Here is a 16,842-nt window from a genome sequence, read left to right on the forward strand (position 1 = left end):
ATTTCATTTACTTTTTGAGATACGGGCCCCAGGGAAATGGGCTTTATGAATTCCATGGAGAGCTGATGAACTCTATTCATCCACCCAACACCCACACAGAAAAGTCTTTTACATAAGTTTTCTGAAACTAAAGAAATAAATGTATGTTTAAGTGGATGAGAAGATCAATAACTAATTTAACCATAAAGTGAAGGTGTGTTCCCTATCCAGGGCCGCAGAAGATGTAATAGCATTCTTCTCATTTCTATCGCTTTCCTATTAACTTTTCATACGAATGAATATTTGTGGTTCAGACCAAATACCATATTTACAAAAAAGAAATAGTGTAGGAGTTTAATGATAAAAACGCTCAACCTTGCTTACTCCCTCAAAAGCCCAAGACTAGACACTTCAAGATTCAGCAAGCAATATGGTGCATTTTCATGTACCAGAGGATGTTTAATTTCATTTGTATCCAAACTATACTCAAATATTACATGTCATCATAAATCTATAGATAAGAATAAGATCCTTGGAAAATCAGCCACATTTTTTTAATACTTTGGCACAAGAGAAAATGTTTTTATTTACTGTAGCACCCAAATATTCAAATGGACGTTTTTTGTTTTTTATTTTTGTTTTGTTTTGTTTTCTGATATGCACTAGGCTGGGGAGAGTTTGGGATAGAGATCTAGTAAAGGTTGGCTTCTGGGTTTAAGACACAGTGACAAGAAGAAGAAACTGTGAAATATACATATAAATAATGGTGTTAAATGCCAAGTCTATAGAGATTTAAAACAAGTATTATCAGTGGCAAATTTTTTCTTCTATAGGAATGACAAAGTCCTTTACATTCTATAGGACTATAGGAGTGTCACTCCTATAGAATGTATTAGTTCACCTAAATTGTCTCTAGTAAAAACCCAACAGACTGGCTGGGCAGGAAGGAGTTACCACAGCACAACATCCACTGCACGTTAGAATCGCCTAAAATTTTTTTTAAATCCCTTTAGACCCAAGCCACATCTGAAGCCAATTAAATCAGAATCACTGGGAGCTAGACCCAGGCATCTGCATGGTTTAAAGCTACCACAGTTGACTCTAATGAGCCAAATTCAAGATTTCTTGACCTAGATATTGGAGTCTACTTGTATTTTCTAACCAGTTGGTTCTTTCATTCAACAAGAATTTACAAAGTACATACCTCATGTCAGATAATGTACTAAGCAATAGGGGTGAAAGTATTTAACAAGAGCAAAAAAACAGGACACAATGCTACCCTCAAGAAAGCAGTCTAAAAGCAAAGGTTTATGCAAAATAATAAAGTTAATTGCTTATAAAAATAATAAAACCAGGGGCGCCTGGGTGGCGCAGTCGGTTAAGCGTCCGACTTCAGCCAGGTCACGATCTTGCGGTCCTTGGGTTCGAGCCCCGCGTCAGGCTCTGGGCTGATGGCTCAGAGCCTGGAGCCTGTTTCCGATTCTGTGTCTCCCTCTCTCTCTGCCCCTCCCCCGTTCATGCTCTGTCTCTCTCTGTCCCAAAAATAAATAAAAACGTTGGAAAAAAAAATTTAAAAAAAAAATAATAAAACCAGCAGCTTGCATTTATGTTTTACTATACTCTAAGCAGTGCCAAGTGTTAAAAATGTATCCACTCCTTTAATAATTTGCCTTATTACCTCACTATACAGATGAGAGAAATCGACTAAGAGAAGTTAGATAAAATGCCAGGTGTAACAATGCTAATTTACTGGTACAGATGGGACTCACCCCAAGCAACCTTCACTTTTGCTGTACTACAGTATGGAGGTTGTGATTAAATGCTAGAAAAAGCTCAAAGGAGGAAGCTGAAAATTCAGCCACAAGGGGAGAAAGATGTTTGGGACAGCCACAGAAGGGAGGCAAAATTTGAATCATATAAAAATGTAGCAGGATTTTTCTCAAGGGGAGAATTACAGGTAAAATGCATTAGGACAGAATAACATTTGTAAAGACAGAGAGGCGCATATGCTTTTTTGACCAACAGAGGATAATCTGTATGATAGTGAAGTTGAGGTCTGGATGAAATTTGTTTAGGGTCAGACTTTCCCCGTGTTGCCAATTACTTCTGTAATTTTGGAATCAACATTACAACTGAGTGGCTTAATCAGAATTGCCTTCCCCTGGACTATATCAATACATAGCAATCGACTCTGCACCTACCAGTTCCTCATTGTTTAGAGATGTCCTAATGACCATAGCCAGGGAGAGTCCAGATTTCCGGGCAGCCAGAGTCTAAAATAAACAGAATTTAGGTGTTATTGGCACATGAGGTGGATGCTAAGTACATATTGTTCAACAACATGTGAAAATATAAGAATATAACCTATCACTGTTCATGTTTTAGTCAATAGGCACCTGCCATTTTCAGTAGTCAGCTAGTTCATCCAGAATGTGAAATCATGGAATATTAAAGCTGATACAATCCCCTTATATAATCAGACCCAACCCTTACATTTAACTGATGAGAAAACTGAGGTCCAGCAAGGCAGATTGATCAGCCCCAGGTTTCCATGTTAGCAAGAGACTTCTCTAACTTTGTTTTTCCTCAAGGTGATCATGATCACATTTCTTCATAAAACATGGCCACTGGTGCAGAGCCAGATGATCTGTGTGACGGCCCCAAATCACAGGTGTTAGATGATCCTTGAGTTGTTCACAGTTCCCTGGAATATTCTTTCATATCTAAGCAGTATATTTTTCCTAAGTGTTCACTTTATCAGGTGAGAACCATTATAGCCAGATTGGTTTTCTTAACTCAATCTTGGTAACATAAGTAATTTTAAATAAAAGTCAAGTCCCTTTTGTTTCCCTACCATAAAACAGAACCATTATATCTCCTACCTGAAATGTGTGTGATATAATACACTCAGCAGAACTGTAGAGAACTTTGGAAACCCGAAGTTTTAGATGGGAATGTTTAATATGTTATCTCATTAGGAACAAAGGGAAGTCACAATGGGATTTTGCACCTGGTCTTAAATCTATCTCCTTGGAGCTACAAAGCCATAAACTCAGATAAAATTTTAGCAATCCTCAGTGAGGAAGTCACTATCCATCCATCACCACCCCTTCTGTGTAAACCTATAGAGAGATTACGCCCAAGGAATTAGCCAAGATGATCTTCCATTTCTGACAACTATTGTCTCTAAAATTATGTTTGCGTTCTATTTCAGTCTGTATTCATACCTGTTGTGTATATAATTTTGTGTATCTTTCAGAATAGAACTAGATGTTAAATTCTTGCAGAACCCAAATTTCTCAGTCTTCTGTCTCTTTTTATTTCCCCATCTTGCCCTCTTTTATCCCATGAGTAAGCACAACGTACATTCAGAAATATAGAAAATATTAAATTGAAAATCACTTACCATGGCCTGAAGATCCCAAGTGTCAGAGGAAACAAAGTGTAAATAATTAGACATAAGAAAGGTGAGAAAAGAGTATAATGATGTTAAATAAACTGAACACTTTAAAATAATATCCACGCTACAATGGCAGAAATCTGGGCTACAGAGACACAGCATGCTGTTCAGTAGAAGATCTTTCCAATCAAGATTTTATCTTTCCTAATTTCAAACACAAGTGATGGTTTTCAGATGAAGGTTTTCATAGCAAAATTAAAAATTACTGATATAAGAAATAGCATAAATTGCCGCTAAAAGGGAAATTTCTATTTCTCTGGGATAAAACATATTTTCATGTCATAAACTGTTAAGAATTTACCTCCAGGAAACTGTGGAGACAATTTGGATGATAGAACAAAACACTTTGTTTTCTGGCAGTTAAGCTATTTGTTTTTAATAGTCTAATGTGGACCATTATCAATCCTTTGCATCTTTAGGTGGTCCTGTGCATATTTTGTTATAGGAGAGCTTGAGTCATTCAGAGTTATGTTTAGGTTTAATGAGGTTTTAATGACTTGAGAGTTGTAATTTTCTTCAGAGAGTGGAATCACTTATTAATGTGATTAAATTTGATCTTAATTAAATAAAGAATTGGTTAATAGTATCTGCTGCTTTATAAAGTAGTAGAATCCAGTGACATAAGGTGAGGAAGTCCAAAACAAGCCTCCAAGTGCCCATTAAACTTGTGGTCCTTTGCAACATTGCACCTATCAAAGCCCAGTTGCAGCAGCTCAGTTAGCATGCCCTGTGACTTCTATTTGCCCAATTGTTATGCCATTTTAAACTGGTTTGTAATTTTAACCAATAAAAAAGGGGGCTAAGGGGTACGTGGCTGTCTCTGTCAGAACATACAACTCTTGATCTCAAGGCCAGGAGTTCAAGCCCCATGTTGGAGAAAAAGAAAGAAGGCTTAAAAAAAAAACTCTGTCAAAAGGTTAGAATTATTTCATTTATTTAATAGATTTTAAAGAAATGATAAATGCAACACTTGGTAGAATTCAACTTCTTATATGTATTATTCTATGAAATACAGATAGGCATGGCACTTAATGATAAAGAAAAAGGCAACACATACAACTGAAGAGAATGAAACAGGAGTTCCTTACCACATCTCGTACAATGGGCAAAGTTTTCTTCCTACGGAGATCTGGCATACTGTCAATACCATAAAGCCCTCGCCCAGCCCTGAAAGAGGAGAAAGAGGAATGATTTCAATGGGATAAGGACTTCCTTTAAGAAAAAGGCTGTAAAAAAGATTAAATGTATACCATGATTTTCAACTGGTTCACAAAATAGGAAAAATCCAAGCCTCTTAAGACCTCACCCAGTGAACTCACCAACCCTCACCCAGTGCAAAGGAGACTCTAGCTACCAAAGTGATCACTTGTATTCTTGGATAGTTCCATACATTGAAACTTTAGCCTGGCTTGGCTGACACCTTGGTTTTCTGTCAGCATCACAAGGAAGATAATAAAAATTGTTAGTTACATGTAACTTTGTATTTCTGGAGAGATAGAAGCAAACCATTTTTACTGCAACTTTTGTCTGCAACGATATAAGAAATACCTGTATTTGTAAAAAATATCATTCTTTTTTGATGTGTTTCATCTTCACAGATGAAACTCCAAACTGGTATCTCAAAAGGCCATAGTTGCATTTAGAGTATTTGTAATAACCCTTATATCAGAATTTTTCCTTTTTTGGAATCTACAGCACAGAAAAATACAACAAGAAATTAATTTGTTATCCAAGGATATTCACTGCACCATTTCTTTTTGCAATAGCAATACAAGCTAGGTAACCTAAATATTTATGGAATGAATTATATTATCTATCCAATAAGAACACAATGAAGTAAACGAGTTAAATACATATGTGTATAAATGAAAAAAAATCATGTTATGTGAAAAAAGTAAGTTTGCATTTTAGTAAGTTTAGTATGATACTGTATTACATGTGCTTATATATACACAGAAAAATACCTAGAAAGATATTCATTAAATTGATAGCAAGAGTTACTTCTGTGGAGTGATACTGAGTCAAAGAAAAAGCAAAGATTCTCACTGTTATAAATTTGGTAAGAGTCAATGCTCCATAATAAGTGTTACCATGTTTGCAATTAAAAATATTCTTGAAATATATTCTTTATTAAAATAATGGAATACATTGAATTGTTTTTTGTTGCATCTAAGCTAGTGATTTTATACAACCACAAATGTGCTCAAGTCACTGAGGAGAGCTTCCCTTATGCTCACCTGACCTATAAAACTCTTGCTAAACTCCAGCTTATTAGAATCACCTTTTTCACCAGGCACACACAATTCAAAGGCAAGGGTGTTAGCTATGCACCTCTGCCCCTGAACAGGCCACAAAAGCTGATAATAGATTATCAGCATCTCACAGCCCCGTTTTCACTGACACAGAGATGGCCTCTTTGCTCTTAGCTTAATGAAGGGAAAATTTTGCCTTACTGGATTTTTTTTTTATAGTAGCCGGGGTCTTAACTCCAACACTTCCAGTTGTATCAATCACTAGCTTGATGATCTTGAATAATTCACTAAGTTATCACACAACTCGTTATGTGAAATAGTACTAAAAGAAAGTGTTAATAAAGATAGAACATCAATAAATAGCAAGGTTATAACTTATATGTTTATTCAGTAATAAATGTGAATATTAATACCACTGCACATGAGGAAGAAGTCTGTCAATTCTGAGCAAATTATATTTAAGTTCATGAATTTCAACCAAAAGTTTTTGTTTAGATCATAGAATACAGGAAAAGGATAATAGCGGGGCAGAGATCAACACACATGAATGAAAAGGAAAAGGAGAAGCGATAGGAGGGAAGATAGTACGTGTGGGGAAAATGACATTTGAGAGCCTGTTCAGCAATGACTGTATGAGAGAAGAGTTCATACAGTTTCCATCATTACCCAGAACAATGCCAATTGATACTCTCTAGGCCAATGGCACAACGCCAGTCAAAAACCAAGATTAGGATAACACACACACACACACACACACACACACACACACACACACATCATTGGCAGCATGCTCTTATGGACTGCAAGAAACGGCAGTATCAAGCAAGGGAAAAGGGCAATTAAATCTTCTTTTTTTCCTTCTCAACACCTGTCTTCAGAAAGTGAACCAACTCCTCCATCAGTGTAACTTTTCACTTCCCTCCTATTCTCTTTCCATATTCTTCCCCTCTCACTGCTAGTTCATTCTTGATTCTGACACATCCCAAATACCACATTTATGGGAAAAGGGTATATAAGTGTGTTTCTAGAAGGATCTTTTGAGTTTCGTTTGCTCCAATCTAAGGCTTGGATTCCTAGTGGTTTCTATTTTCTACCTCCTGTGAAGAGAATTAATAGTGACATAAAGTATAATTAATAAATGTCTTGCCATCACACTACATGGCAAAAACACTAACTAGCTGCATCTGAATGTTTTGAAATGTTTTGACTGCTAAATAATGTGACTTAAATAACTATGTAAAGAAACACATTCAATTGTGACAATGCTTGAGAAAGTGATTTATAAACTACAAAGTGTAATATATACATGGGTTGTGTGGTTTTTTACACTAATGATTTCTTCATGTTTTCCTGCTCATAGAACTTAATTCAAATTCCCAAGAGCACCTAGAATTTTGAGCAAACTTATCTACTCACAAGTTCAGGAATCAGTGTCACACATGTATTTTCTTGGGTCTTAAATTTCACTCCTTTGCTTGTCTCATTATAACAGAGACAGCCAAGGACCCAGGCCAAACCTGAACATTATGGAATAATGAGCCCAAGTTACAGACATGAATCCAAAATTTCTATCTGCCTTGAGTTTAGTTTCATTAAATTCATATTTTGAAATTCGTAAAATTTGTAATTGCAATAGAAATTTTCTCTTAATCTTTACCGTTTTAAAAAAATGCTCAAAATCACGTTGTACTTCCTTAGAGTTTTACATTTTCATTATTACTATAAGATGTTTGCATAAACATAAACTTTCAATGGATTATTCATCAAGTAATAATAAAACTTTTATTGTAAATCTGAGTATTAAAAAAAGAAGAAAAAGAAGAAGTTTCCCTAATGGCCTTACCTCAAGAGTGGATAAGTGTTTGGTAAATACTGTAAAGCTCTATAAAAATGTAAGATATTTTTGAAATATTTAATTTATTTATTTATTTTTGAGAGAAAGAGAGAGAGCAAGCAGGGGAGAGAGGAAGAGAGAGAGAATCTTAAGCAGGCTCCACACCCAGCCCAGAGCTCAACATGGGGCTCAATCTCAAGACAATGAGATCATGACATGAGCTGAAATCAAGGAACAATTAAGCAAATGACCCACCCAGGCACCTTTGTAACATTTATTGAAAGTGTTCCTTATTGTTTTGGTGCAATTACAAATGGAACTGATTCCCTGATTTCTTTTTCTGCTGCATTATTGGTATATAGAAATGCAACAGATTTCTGCTCATTGATTTTATGTCCTGCGACTTTGCTGAGTTCATGTATTATCTCTTAACAATTTTTTGGTGGAGTCTTTTAGATTTTCTATGAAGTGTCATGTTATCTGCCAATAGTGAAAGTTTGACTTCTTCCTTGCTGATTTGGATGCCTTTTATTTCTTTTTGCTGTCTGATTGCTGACGCTAAGACTTCCAGTACTATGTTAAATAGTAATTGTTAGAGTGGAATTTCTTGTCTTTTCCTGACCATGAAGAAAAGGCTCCTGGTTTTTCCCCATTGAGGATGATGTTAGCTGTGGGTCTTTCATATATGGCCTTTATGATGTTGAGGTATGTTCCAGCTATCCCTACTTTGTTGAGGGTTTTTAATCAAGAATGGATGCTGTATTTTGTCAAAAGCCTTTTCTGCAAGATCATATGGTTCTTATCCTTTATTTTATTAATGTGGTCTCTCACATTGATTGATTTGTGAATACTGAACCACACCTGCAGCCCAGGAATAAATCCCACTTGATCATGGTGAATAATTCTTTTAATGTACTACTGGATTTGATTTGCTAAAATCTTGTTGAGAATTTTTACATCCATGTTCATCAAGGACATTGGCCTGTAATTCTGTTTTTTAAAAAAATCTTTTAAATGTTTATGTATTATTTTTGAGAATGAGACAGAATGTGAGCAGGGAAGGGGAAGAGAGAGAATTCAAGGAATTCACAGAATTCAAAGCAGGCTCAAACTCACAAGTGGGGAGATTATGACCTGAGCCAAAGTTGGTCACTTAACCAACTGAGCTACCCAGGAGCCCAAGTTTAATTCTCCTTTTGAGTGGAGTCTTTGTCTGGTTTTGGAATCAAGGTAATGCTGGTTTTGTAAAATTACTTTGGAAGTTTTCTTCTATTTCTGTATTTTGGAACAATTTGAGAATAGGTATTAACTCTTCTTTAAATGTCTAGTAGAATTCCCCTAGGAAGCCATCTGGCCCAGGACTCTGGTTTTTGGGTAGATTTTTGATTACTGATTCAATGCCTTTGCTGGTTATGGGTGTGTGTAAATTTTCCATTTTTCATCCTGTTTAAGTTTTGTTACTTTGTGAGTTTCTAGAAATTTGTCCATCTCTTCCAGATTGCCCCATTTGTTGGCATATAGGTTTTCTTGGTATTCTCTTGTAAGTGTTTGTATTTCTGTGGTGTTGGTCATGATCTCTCCTGTCTCATTCATGATTTTAACTATCTGGATCCTTTCTCTTTTCTTTTTGATAAGTCTGGCTAGAGGTTTATCAATTTTGTTAATTCTGTCAAAAAACCAATTCTTAGTTTCATTGATCTGTTCTACTGTTTTTGTTGTTGTTGTGTCTGTATTATTTATTTTTACTCTAATCTCTATAATTTCCCTTCTTCTTCAGGCTTGCTCCTTTTCTAGCTCTTTTAGGTATAAGGTTAGGTTGTTTATTTGGGACCCTTCCTGCTTCTTGAGTTGGGCCTGAATTGCAATACACTTGCTTCTTAGGATCACGTTTGCTGCAACCCAAAGCTTTGAATTGTCATGTTTCCATTTTCATTTGCTTCCATATCCTTTAAAATTTCTTCTTTAATTTCCTGGTTAACCCATTCATTCTTTGTTAGGATGTCCTTTAACCTCCACGTATTTGAGGGCTTTCCAAATTTTTCGTTGTGGTTGACTTCAAGTTTCATACTGTTGTATTCTGAAAATATGCATGGTATGATCTTGATCTCTTTGTACTTGTTGAGGGCTGATTTCTGACCCAGTATGTGATCAGTTCTGGAGAATGCTCCATGTGCACTTGAGAAGAATGTGTATTCTGCTGCTTCAAGATGAAATATTCTGAATCTATCTGTTAGGTCCATCTAGTCCAGTTTGTCATTAGAAGTCATTGTTTCCTTGTTGATTTCCTGGTTAAGAATAAACCTAACTAAAGAGGTAAAAGATCTATAGTTTGAAAATTATAGAATGCTTATGGAAGAAATTGAAGAGGACACAAGAAATGGAAAAGCATTCCCTGCCTATGGATTAGAAGAACAAACATTGTTAAAATATCTATGCTACCCAAAGCAACCTACACATTTAATGTAATCCCTATCAAAATGCCACCAGCATTTTTCACAGAGCTAGAATAAACAGTCCTAAAGTTTTTTGTAACCACAAAAGGCCCCAAAAAGCTAAAGCAATCTTGAAAAAGACAAAACTGGAGGCATCATGATTCCAGATTTCAAGCTGTATTACAAAGCTTTAGTCATCAAGACAGTATGATACTGGCATGAAAAGAGACACATAGAACAATCGAACAGAATGGAAAACCCAGAAATGGGCCCAGAACTATAGGGCTACCTCATCTTCAACAAATCACGAAAGAATATCCAATGGAAAAAAGACAGTCTCTTCAACAAATGATGTTGGGAAAACTGGACGGTGACAAGCAGAATAAAACTGGACCACTTTCTAACACCATACACAAGAATAAATTCAAAATGGATGAAAGACCTAAATGTGAGACAGGAAACCATCAAAATCCTATAGAACACAGGTAGCAACCTCCTTGACTTCAGAGCCACAACTTCTTACTAGACACATCACCAAAGGCAAGGGGAACAAAAGCAAACAAGAACTATTGGGACTTCATCAAGATAAAAACCTGCTGCACAGTGGAGGAAATAACCAACAACACTAAAAGGTGGCTTAAAAGAATGGGAGAAGATTTTTGCAAGTAACACATGTGATAAAGGGTTAGTATCCAAAATTTATAAAGAACTTATCAAACCCAACACCCCAAAACCAAATAATCCAGTGAAACAATGGCAGAAGACATGAATAGACACTTTGCCAGAGAAGACATCCAGATGGCTTAGAGGCACATGAAAAGATGCTCAACGTCATTCATCATCAGGGAAATAGAAATCAAAACCACAATGAGATACCACCTCATACCTGTCAGAATGCCTAAAATTAACAATACAAGAAACAATAGGATTTGGCAAGGATGCAGGGCAGGAGTGGAGAACCCTCTTGCACTGTTGGAGAAAATGCAAACTGGTGCAGCTAGCTACTCTGGAGACCACTATGGAAGTTCTTCAAGAAACTAAAAATAGAGGTTGGTGGTGGGGCGCCTGGGTGGCTGAGTCGGTTGAGCGTCCGACTTCGGCTCAGGTCATGATTTCATGGTCCGTGAGTTCGAGCCCCGCGTTGGGCTGTGTGCTGACAGCTCAGAGCCTGGAGCCTGCTTCGGATTCTGTGTTTCCCTCTCTCTCTGACCCTCCCCTGTTCATGCTCTGTCTCTCTCTGTCTCAAAAATAAATAAAACATTTAAAAAAATTTAAGAAAAGAAACTAAAAATATAACAACCCTGCAATCCAGCAACTGCACTATCAGGTATTTTCCCAAAGGATACAAAAATACATATTCAAGGAGGTACAGGGCCCCAATGTTCATAGCAGCATTATCGACAACAGCCAAGCTATGGACAGTACCCAAATATCCATCAATGATGAATGGATAAAGAATATGTAATGTATGTGGGTGTGTGTACATATGTATATATTCTTTATCCTACACATACATATATACACATACATATATATATATATTTATATATATATACACAAACATACATACACATATGCATACACACACACACACACACACACACACACACACACACACACACACACAGGAATACTAGCCACCGAAAAGAATGGAATCTAGCCATTTGCCATGATGTGGATGGAACTACACTGTATTATGCTAAGCAAAATAGGTCAATCAGAGAAAGACAAATACCATTTGATTTCACTCATATGTGGAATTTAACAAACAAAATGAATGGACATATGGGAAGTGGCAGGAGAGACAGAAGAGAAGGAAACAAACCACAAGACACTTAAAGAACTATGGGTTGATGGAGGAAGGGGGGTGAGGAGATGGGCTAGATGGGTGATAAATACTAAGGAGGGCACTTGTTATGGTGACCACTGGGTATTTTATTTAAGTTAATGAATCATTGATTTTTACTCCTGAACCCAATATTGCACCATATGTTAAGTTTAAATTTAAAAAAAATTAAAAGTATGTTCCCAATAGAGAGATCTGGGAAAGATTAAAACTAAAAATGGTGAAGACTGGAATTATATGTAGATAAATAAATCATTGACTTTCCAGGCAAGAAGTCAAGTTCAAGGATACCAGTTAAAATCTGTAAGAAACTAGCTAGGCTCAATGATGAAGAGGTCAGGAACAATCATCAAAACAGGCAACAGCAGACAAGAAACTCTGAAGGTACTATCTGATTCTAGGGAAGCAGCAGTCTAATTTCAGTCCTTTTTGGTACAGCTGATTTGATTAAGCTATTGCTAACCATTGCCAGCAAACTAGCTAACAAGAGTTAATATTTATGTTGTGTTTACCAGCAGCCAGGTATAATGATAATACTTACAGCCAACCTTGACATCTATTACCACATTTTATTCCCAAAAAATCCAATAAAGTATAGGTACAATTATTTCCATAATATTATAAATGAGGAAATCAATGCACAGAATTGTTTAGAATTATTCCCCAAATCACTAAGTCATAGATAGCAGTGATTGGATTTGAACACAAGCTCAAGGGCTTATCATATTCCACTGTTCATATGATTGGATTATTGCATATTTACAACAATAATATGAACTGAGGCTTACAAATAACCCTACTTTACTTTTAATGAAACTAAAGTTAAGCAACTTATCCAGGCCTACAAGTCTATGGCAGAGCTTGTTTTCCACTGAAGGACTCTTACCTCAAACCCCATGTTCTTTATACACACACATTTTTCTTTTCTTTTCTTTTTTTTTTTTTGGAAGATGTAAGAAGTCTATCCCAATTGATCTAGAGTTCTTACTATTATTTGAAACACTTTAAGTGTACTCCAAGACAGTATTATCTTTAGATCAGAAATCCTGTATCAGTGTATAAAATAGTCCCAATCCTCCCCAAACAGCCCCTCTTCAGCCATTCAAGAGTTCTCTCCAGGAAAAAAGGAGGCTTTTAGACTATAGGCATTACAAATGGGATGAAAACATGAGACCTAAGGAAATATGTGGAAAGTCAATCATCACATAAAATTTACAAAATGGATAAAATTCCATAAATTATGGTGTCTTCTATATTTGATTCAATATTTGTTCTACACTAGTCATTATTTTTCATAATTTTACTTCTTAGTTCTTTGCATTACTATAAAAGGAATTTACTGGGGTGCCTGGGTGGCTCAGTTGGTTGAGAACCCATCTCTTGATTTTGGCTCAGGTCATGATCTCATGGTTCATTGGATGGAGCCTCATATCTGGTTTTGCACTGACAATGTGGAGCTTGCTTGGGATTCTCTCTCTCCCTCTCTCTCTGTCTCTCTGCCCCTACTCCTCCTCAGTCTCTTACTTTCTTTCTCAAAAGAAATGAACATTAAAAAATTTCTTAAATAAAGGGAATTTACAGAGTTTAATAAAATCTGAGGTATGAAATTATATTGCTGTCTGTGTTGACTCAGATTCAGTTAATCATCTTGTTACAGAACAAACCAATACACATTATCTAAAGGATATACATCCTGAAATTGTTAAAGAATCTGCTAAGATTAAAGACGTGAAAGCTTATTTTAAATTTTTTAACGTTTATTTATTATTGAGAAACAGCGAGAGACAGCATGAGCATGGGAGGGACAGAGAGAGGGGGAGACACAGCATCCAAAACAAGCTCCAGGCTCTGAGCTGTCAGCACAGAGCCCGACACGGGGCTCAAACTCATGACTGCGAGATCATGACCTGAGCCGAAGTCAGACACTTAACTGAGTCACCCAGGCACCACTGAAAGCTGATTTTAATATATATTATTATCTTATCCCAGAATCGATCTGATAACATACTAAATGTATATAGATTGGAAAAAATCTCAGAGAAGGTACCAAGAGACTCCTGTGGAAACTATCAAGCAGTTTTACCAAAGGTAGTACTTTCTGATTATGAGATAAAGGTGTGCTGTTTCCACAAGTGGGTGGTTGAGGATTAATTGGTAATATTCACGGGCTGGATAATTTCCATTAGAAATCATAAAATTAGTAGACTCTATTTATATGACAAGGAGTTGTTAAATTAATTGAAGAGTATAAGCCTAAAAAAGAAAACAACAACAAAAAACAGATCACAGTGCTTCTGTTTTTTTCTATGTTTCCAAGACAATTATTGGGCAGGGCTGTATAATTAATCTTTTTTAGCATTATGGAACACTAAAGCAATGTAAAAGATTAATAATGAATCATTCTAAATCCCTCTCCTATAATATAGCTGTATTCTCTTACAGACTTTAAAAAACAACTCTTTGTATTTAGTTACTTAATGGTAAACATACAATAATCATTTTCATTTGCTTAATATTTTATATTGTACATACATTTTAACACAGTTTTCCAGATGATCATTATCAACTTTAATTATTCAACTGCTGCTTATTAGAATGTGTTATTCAGGATATTTTCCCTTCCTCTTTTTTCACCTTTTTATTTTTATTATTGTCAACACTGAATGACATTTGTCTGTGTAATTGGATGATTCATTATCCACATTCAATTAATCACCATTCCTAAAGATATTTTGATTCTATATTTCATCATAATTAACACACCACCTGTTATAAGATACAGCATTATATATTTCTACATTAGGGGAAAAATCAAATTAATCTCTGATATGCTTTCTTAGCAAGTAGAATTTAAATTGTGCGTTTATTAAAAGGCCTTCTTGCGGCACCTGGGTGGTCATGAACGCACAGTTTGTGGTTTCGAGCTGCTTTGGGCTCTGTGCTGGCTGACTGGAGCCTGGAATCTGCTTCAGATTCTGTGTCTCCCTCTCTCTGCCCCTCCCCTGCTCACGCCTCCCTCCCTCTCCCTCTCTCTTTCTTCTCCCAAAAGTAAATAAGCATTTTAAAAAATTTTAAATAACATTAAGGGCCCTCTTAAACCAACTTCATCAATGACACAGATTTGTCATGTATCATATATCTCTATATCTGAAAAGAAAAATATAAACAAAGTGAATTGTTATTCCTTAAGTTTCTCATTCAGAGTCCAGCTTTTGAGAATTACTCTTCAACCCAGAATGATCAATGTCTTGGACTTTTTCCAAATTATTGTCTTTTAAGCTATCAAGAGCAATGGGGTTATGGCATTAAATAAAATAGTGCTTCATTATTGTCTCTCTTGTTTCAAGTAGTGGCAGCTCTTCCGCAGACAGTGATGTTGGTGGGCTCTCAACCTCACCCAAAGCCTCAAATCATCATCCTATCCTTCCGTAAATCATCCTAATTTTTCTCAACTAAAACGTTAAGAAATTGCAAATGTCCAGCTCATACTGCTAGCAATAACAATAAAATTACAACACTTCCGCAGAGCACTTTTACTAGATATATAAATGTATAGACAGTAAAATCCTTATAATTGCTGCTTACTTACCAATGACTGCAAGACATTGTAAACCAATGCATCTTGGTTTGTTATAATGTGTAAAAACAGATGTTGTAGGGGCGTCTGGGTGACTCAATTGAGTGCCCAACTGTTGATTTCAGCTCAGGTCATGATCTCACAGTTTGTGGGTTCAAGCCCCACGATGGGCCCTGTACTGACAGCACAGAGTCTGCATGAGTTTCTCTCTCTCACTCTGCCCCCTCTCAAAATAAATAAATAAACCAACAAACAAACTTACACAAACTTACACGCCCATACTGATAGTGTTCTACTCCAGGTCTTACTATTTTAGCTCATCTTTTCATTGTTTTCCTTTGTCTGTTTGTTATCCAGCCCATTTTTTACATTGCCAACAGTTTTTTTTTCCTAGACTATTAATACAAAGATACAGTTTTCATATTCAATATCCCTTATTGGATACAAGATATAGAACAAATGTCTTTATATCCCAGTAAGGTATGATTGTCCCTCTGGTCTCATCTTCTTTGACTTTTCCCTCTACCTTCTTGTTCCGGCCATCCTGAACTCCTTTATAGATCCCCAGGGTCAACACACTATTTCCCCACTCATCTATTTTCACTCCAGTACTTCCTCTATTGGTACTGGCCTCCTTGCTGAGTGGCATAGGCTCACACTTATCTACCTCCCAAATGAAATTTGAACCTAACACTCATGGACTTTGAAGGTACCTACCTCCTCCCCATCTCAAACAACTGCACTTCTCTGTAACCTCAACATCAGAGAGTCTCAGTGGGAGGGGCTGGGCAGTGAGGAGGAGAGGAGAGGGGAAAATCATGACTCCTGGCTTCAAAGATGGGCTTATCGGCAGTTGTGTGGGTTCAAAGGTAAATAAATATTTGTTGCTAATAGAGAACAGCCTACTTTTTGGTTGAACTGGAGCAGAAGAACATTTTTAAAATTTTAATTCCAGTACAGTTAACATACAGTGTTATATTAGTTTCAGATGTATAATATAGAATTTCAAGTTCCATCTATTATTCAGTGCCATCAAGATAAGGGTACTCTTAATCCCCTACATCTATTTCACCCACCCACCCCCACCTCCCTTTTGGTAGCCACTAGTTTGTTCTCTATAGTTAGGAGTCTGGTTTTTTGTGGGTTTTTTTGTGTGGGGTTTTTTTTGGCTTGTGTCTTTTCTCCCCCACCTTGCTTGCTTGATTTGTTTCTTTTTTTTTTATTTTTTTAACGTTTTTTTATTTATTTTTGAGACAGAGAGAGACAGAGCATGAACGGGGGAGGGTCAGAGAGAGAGGGAGACACAGAATCCGAAGCAGGCTCCAGGCTCTGAGCCATCAGCCCAGAGCCCGACGTGGGGCTCGAACTCATGGACCGCGAGATCGTGACTCGAGCAGAAGTCGGACGCTCAACCGACTGAGCCACCCAGGTGCCCCAATGATTTGTTTCTTAAATTCCACAT

At 36.5% G+C, this 16,842-nt stretch overlaps 1 protein-coding gene across 1 annotated transcript in view; it reads right to left on the bottom strand.

Annotated features, from left to right (window-relative positions):
* The window catches only part of UNC13C (unc-13 homolog C), a 606,187-nt gene that overhangs the window by 369,790 nt on the left and 219,555 nt on the right, over nt 1–16,842 (bottom strand). Inside the window, exons 9-10 of the mRNA XM_047864534.1 lie at nt 4,528–4,606; nt 2,181–2,252 (exon numbers count right to left, since the gene is read on the bottom strand). Coding sequence (XP_047720490.1) covers nt 2,181–2,252; nt 4,528–4,606 — 151 coding nt within the window. The remainder of the gene's footprint in view (nt 1–2,180; nt 2,253–4,527; nt 4,607–16,842) is intronic.

This window comes from Prionailurus viverrinus, chromosome B3 (genome assembly GCF_022837055.1).
Source record: "Prionailurus viverrinus isolate Anna chromosome B3, UM_Priviv_1.0, whole genome shotgun sequence".
Taxonomy (NCBI): Eukaryota; Metazoa; Chordata; class Mammalia; order Carnivora; family Felidae; genus Prionailurus; species Prionailurus viverrinus.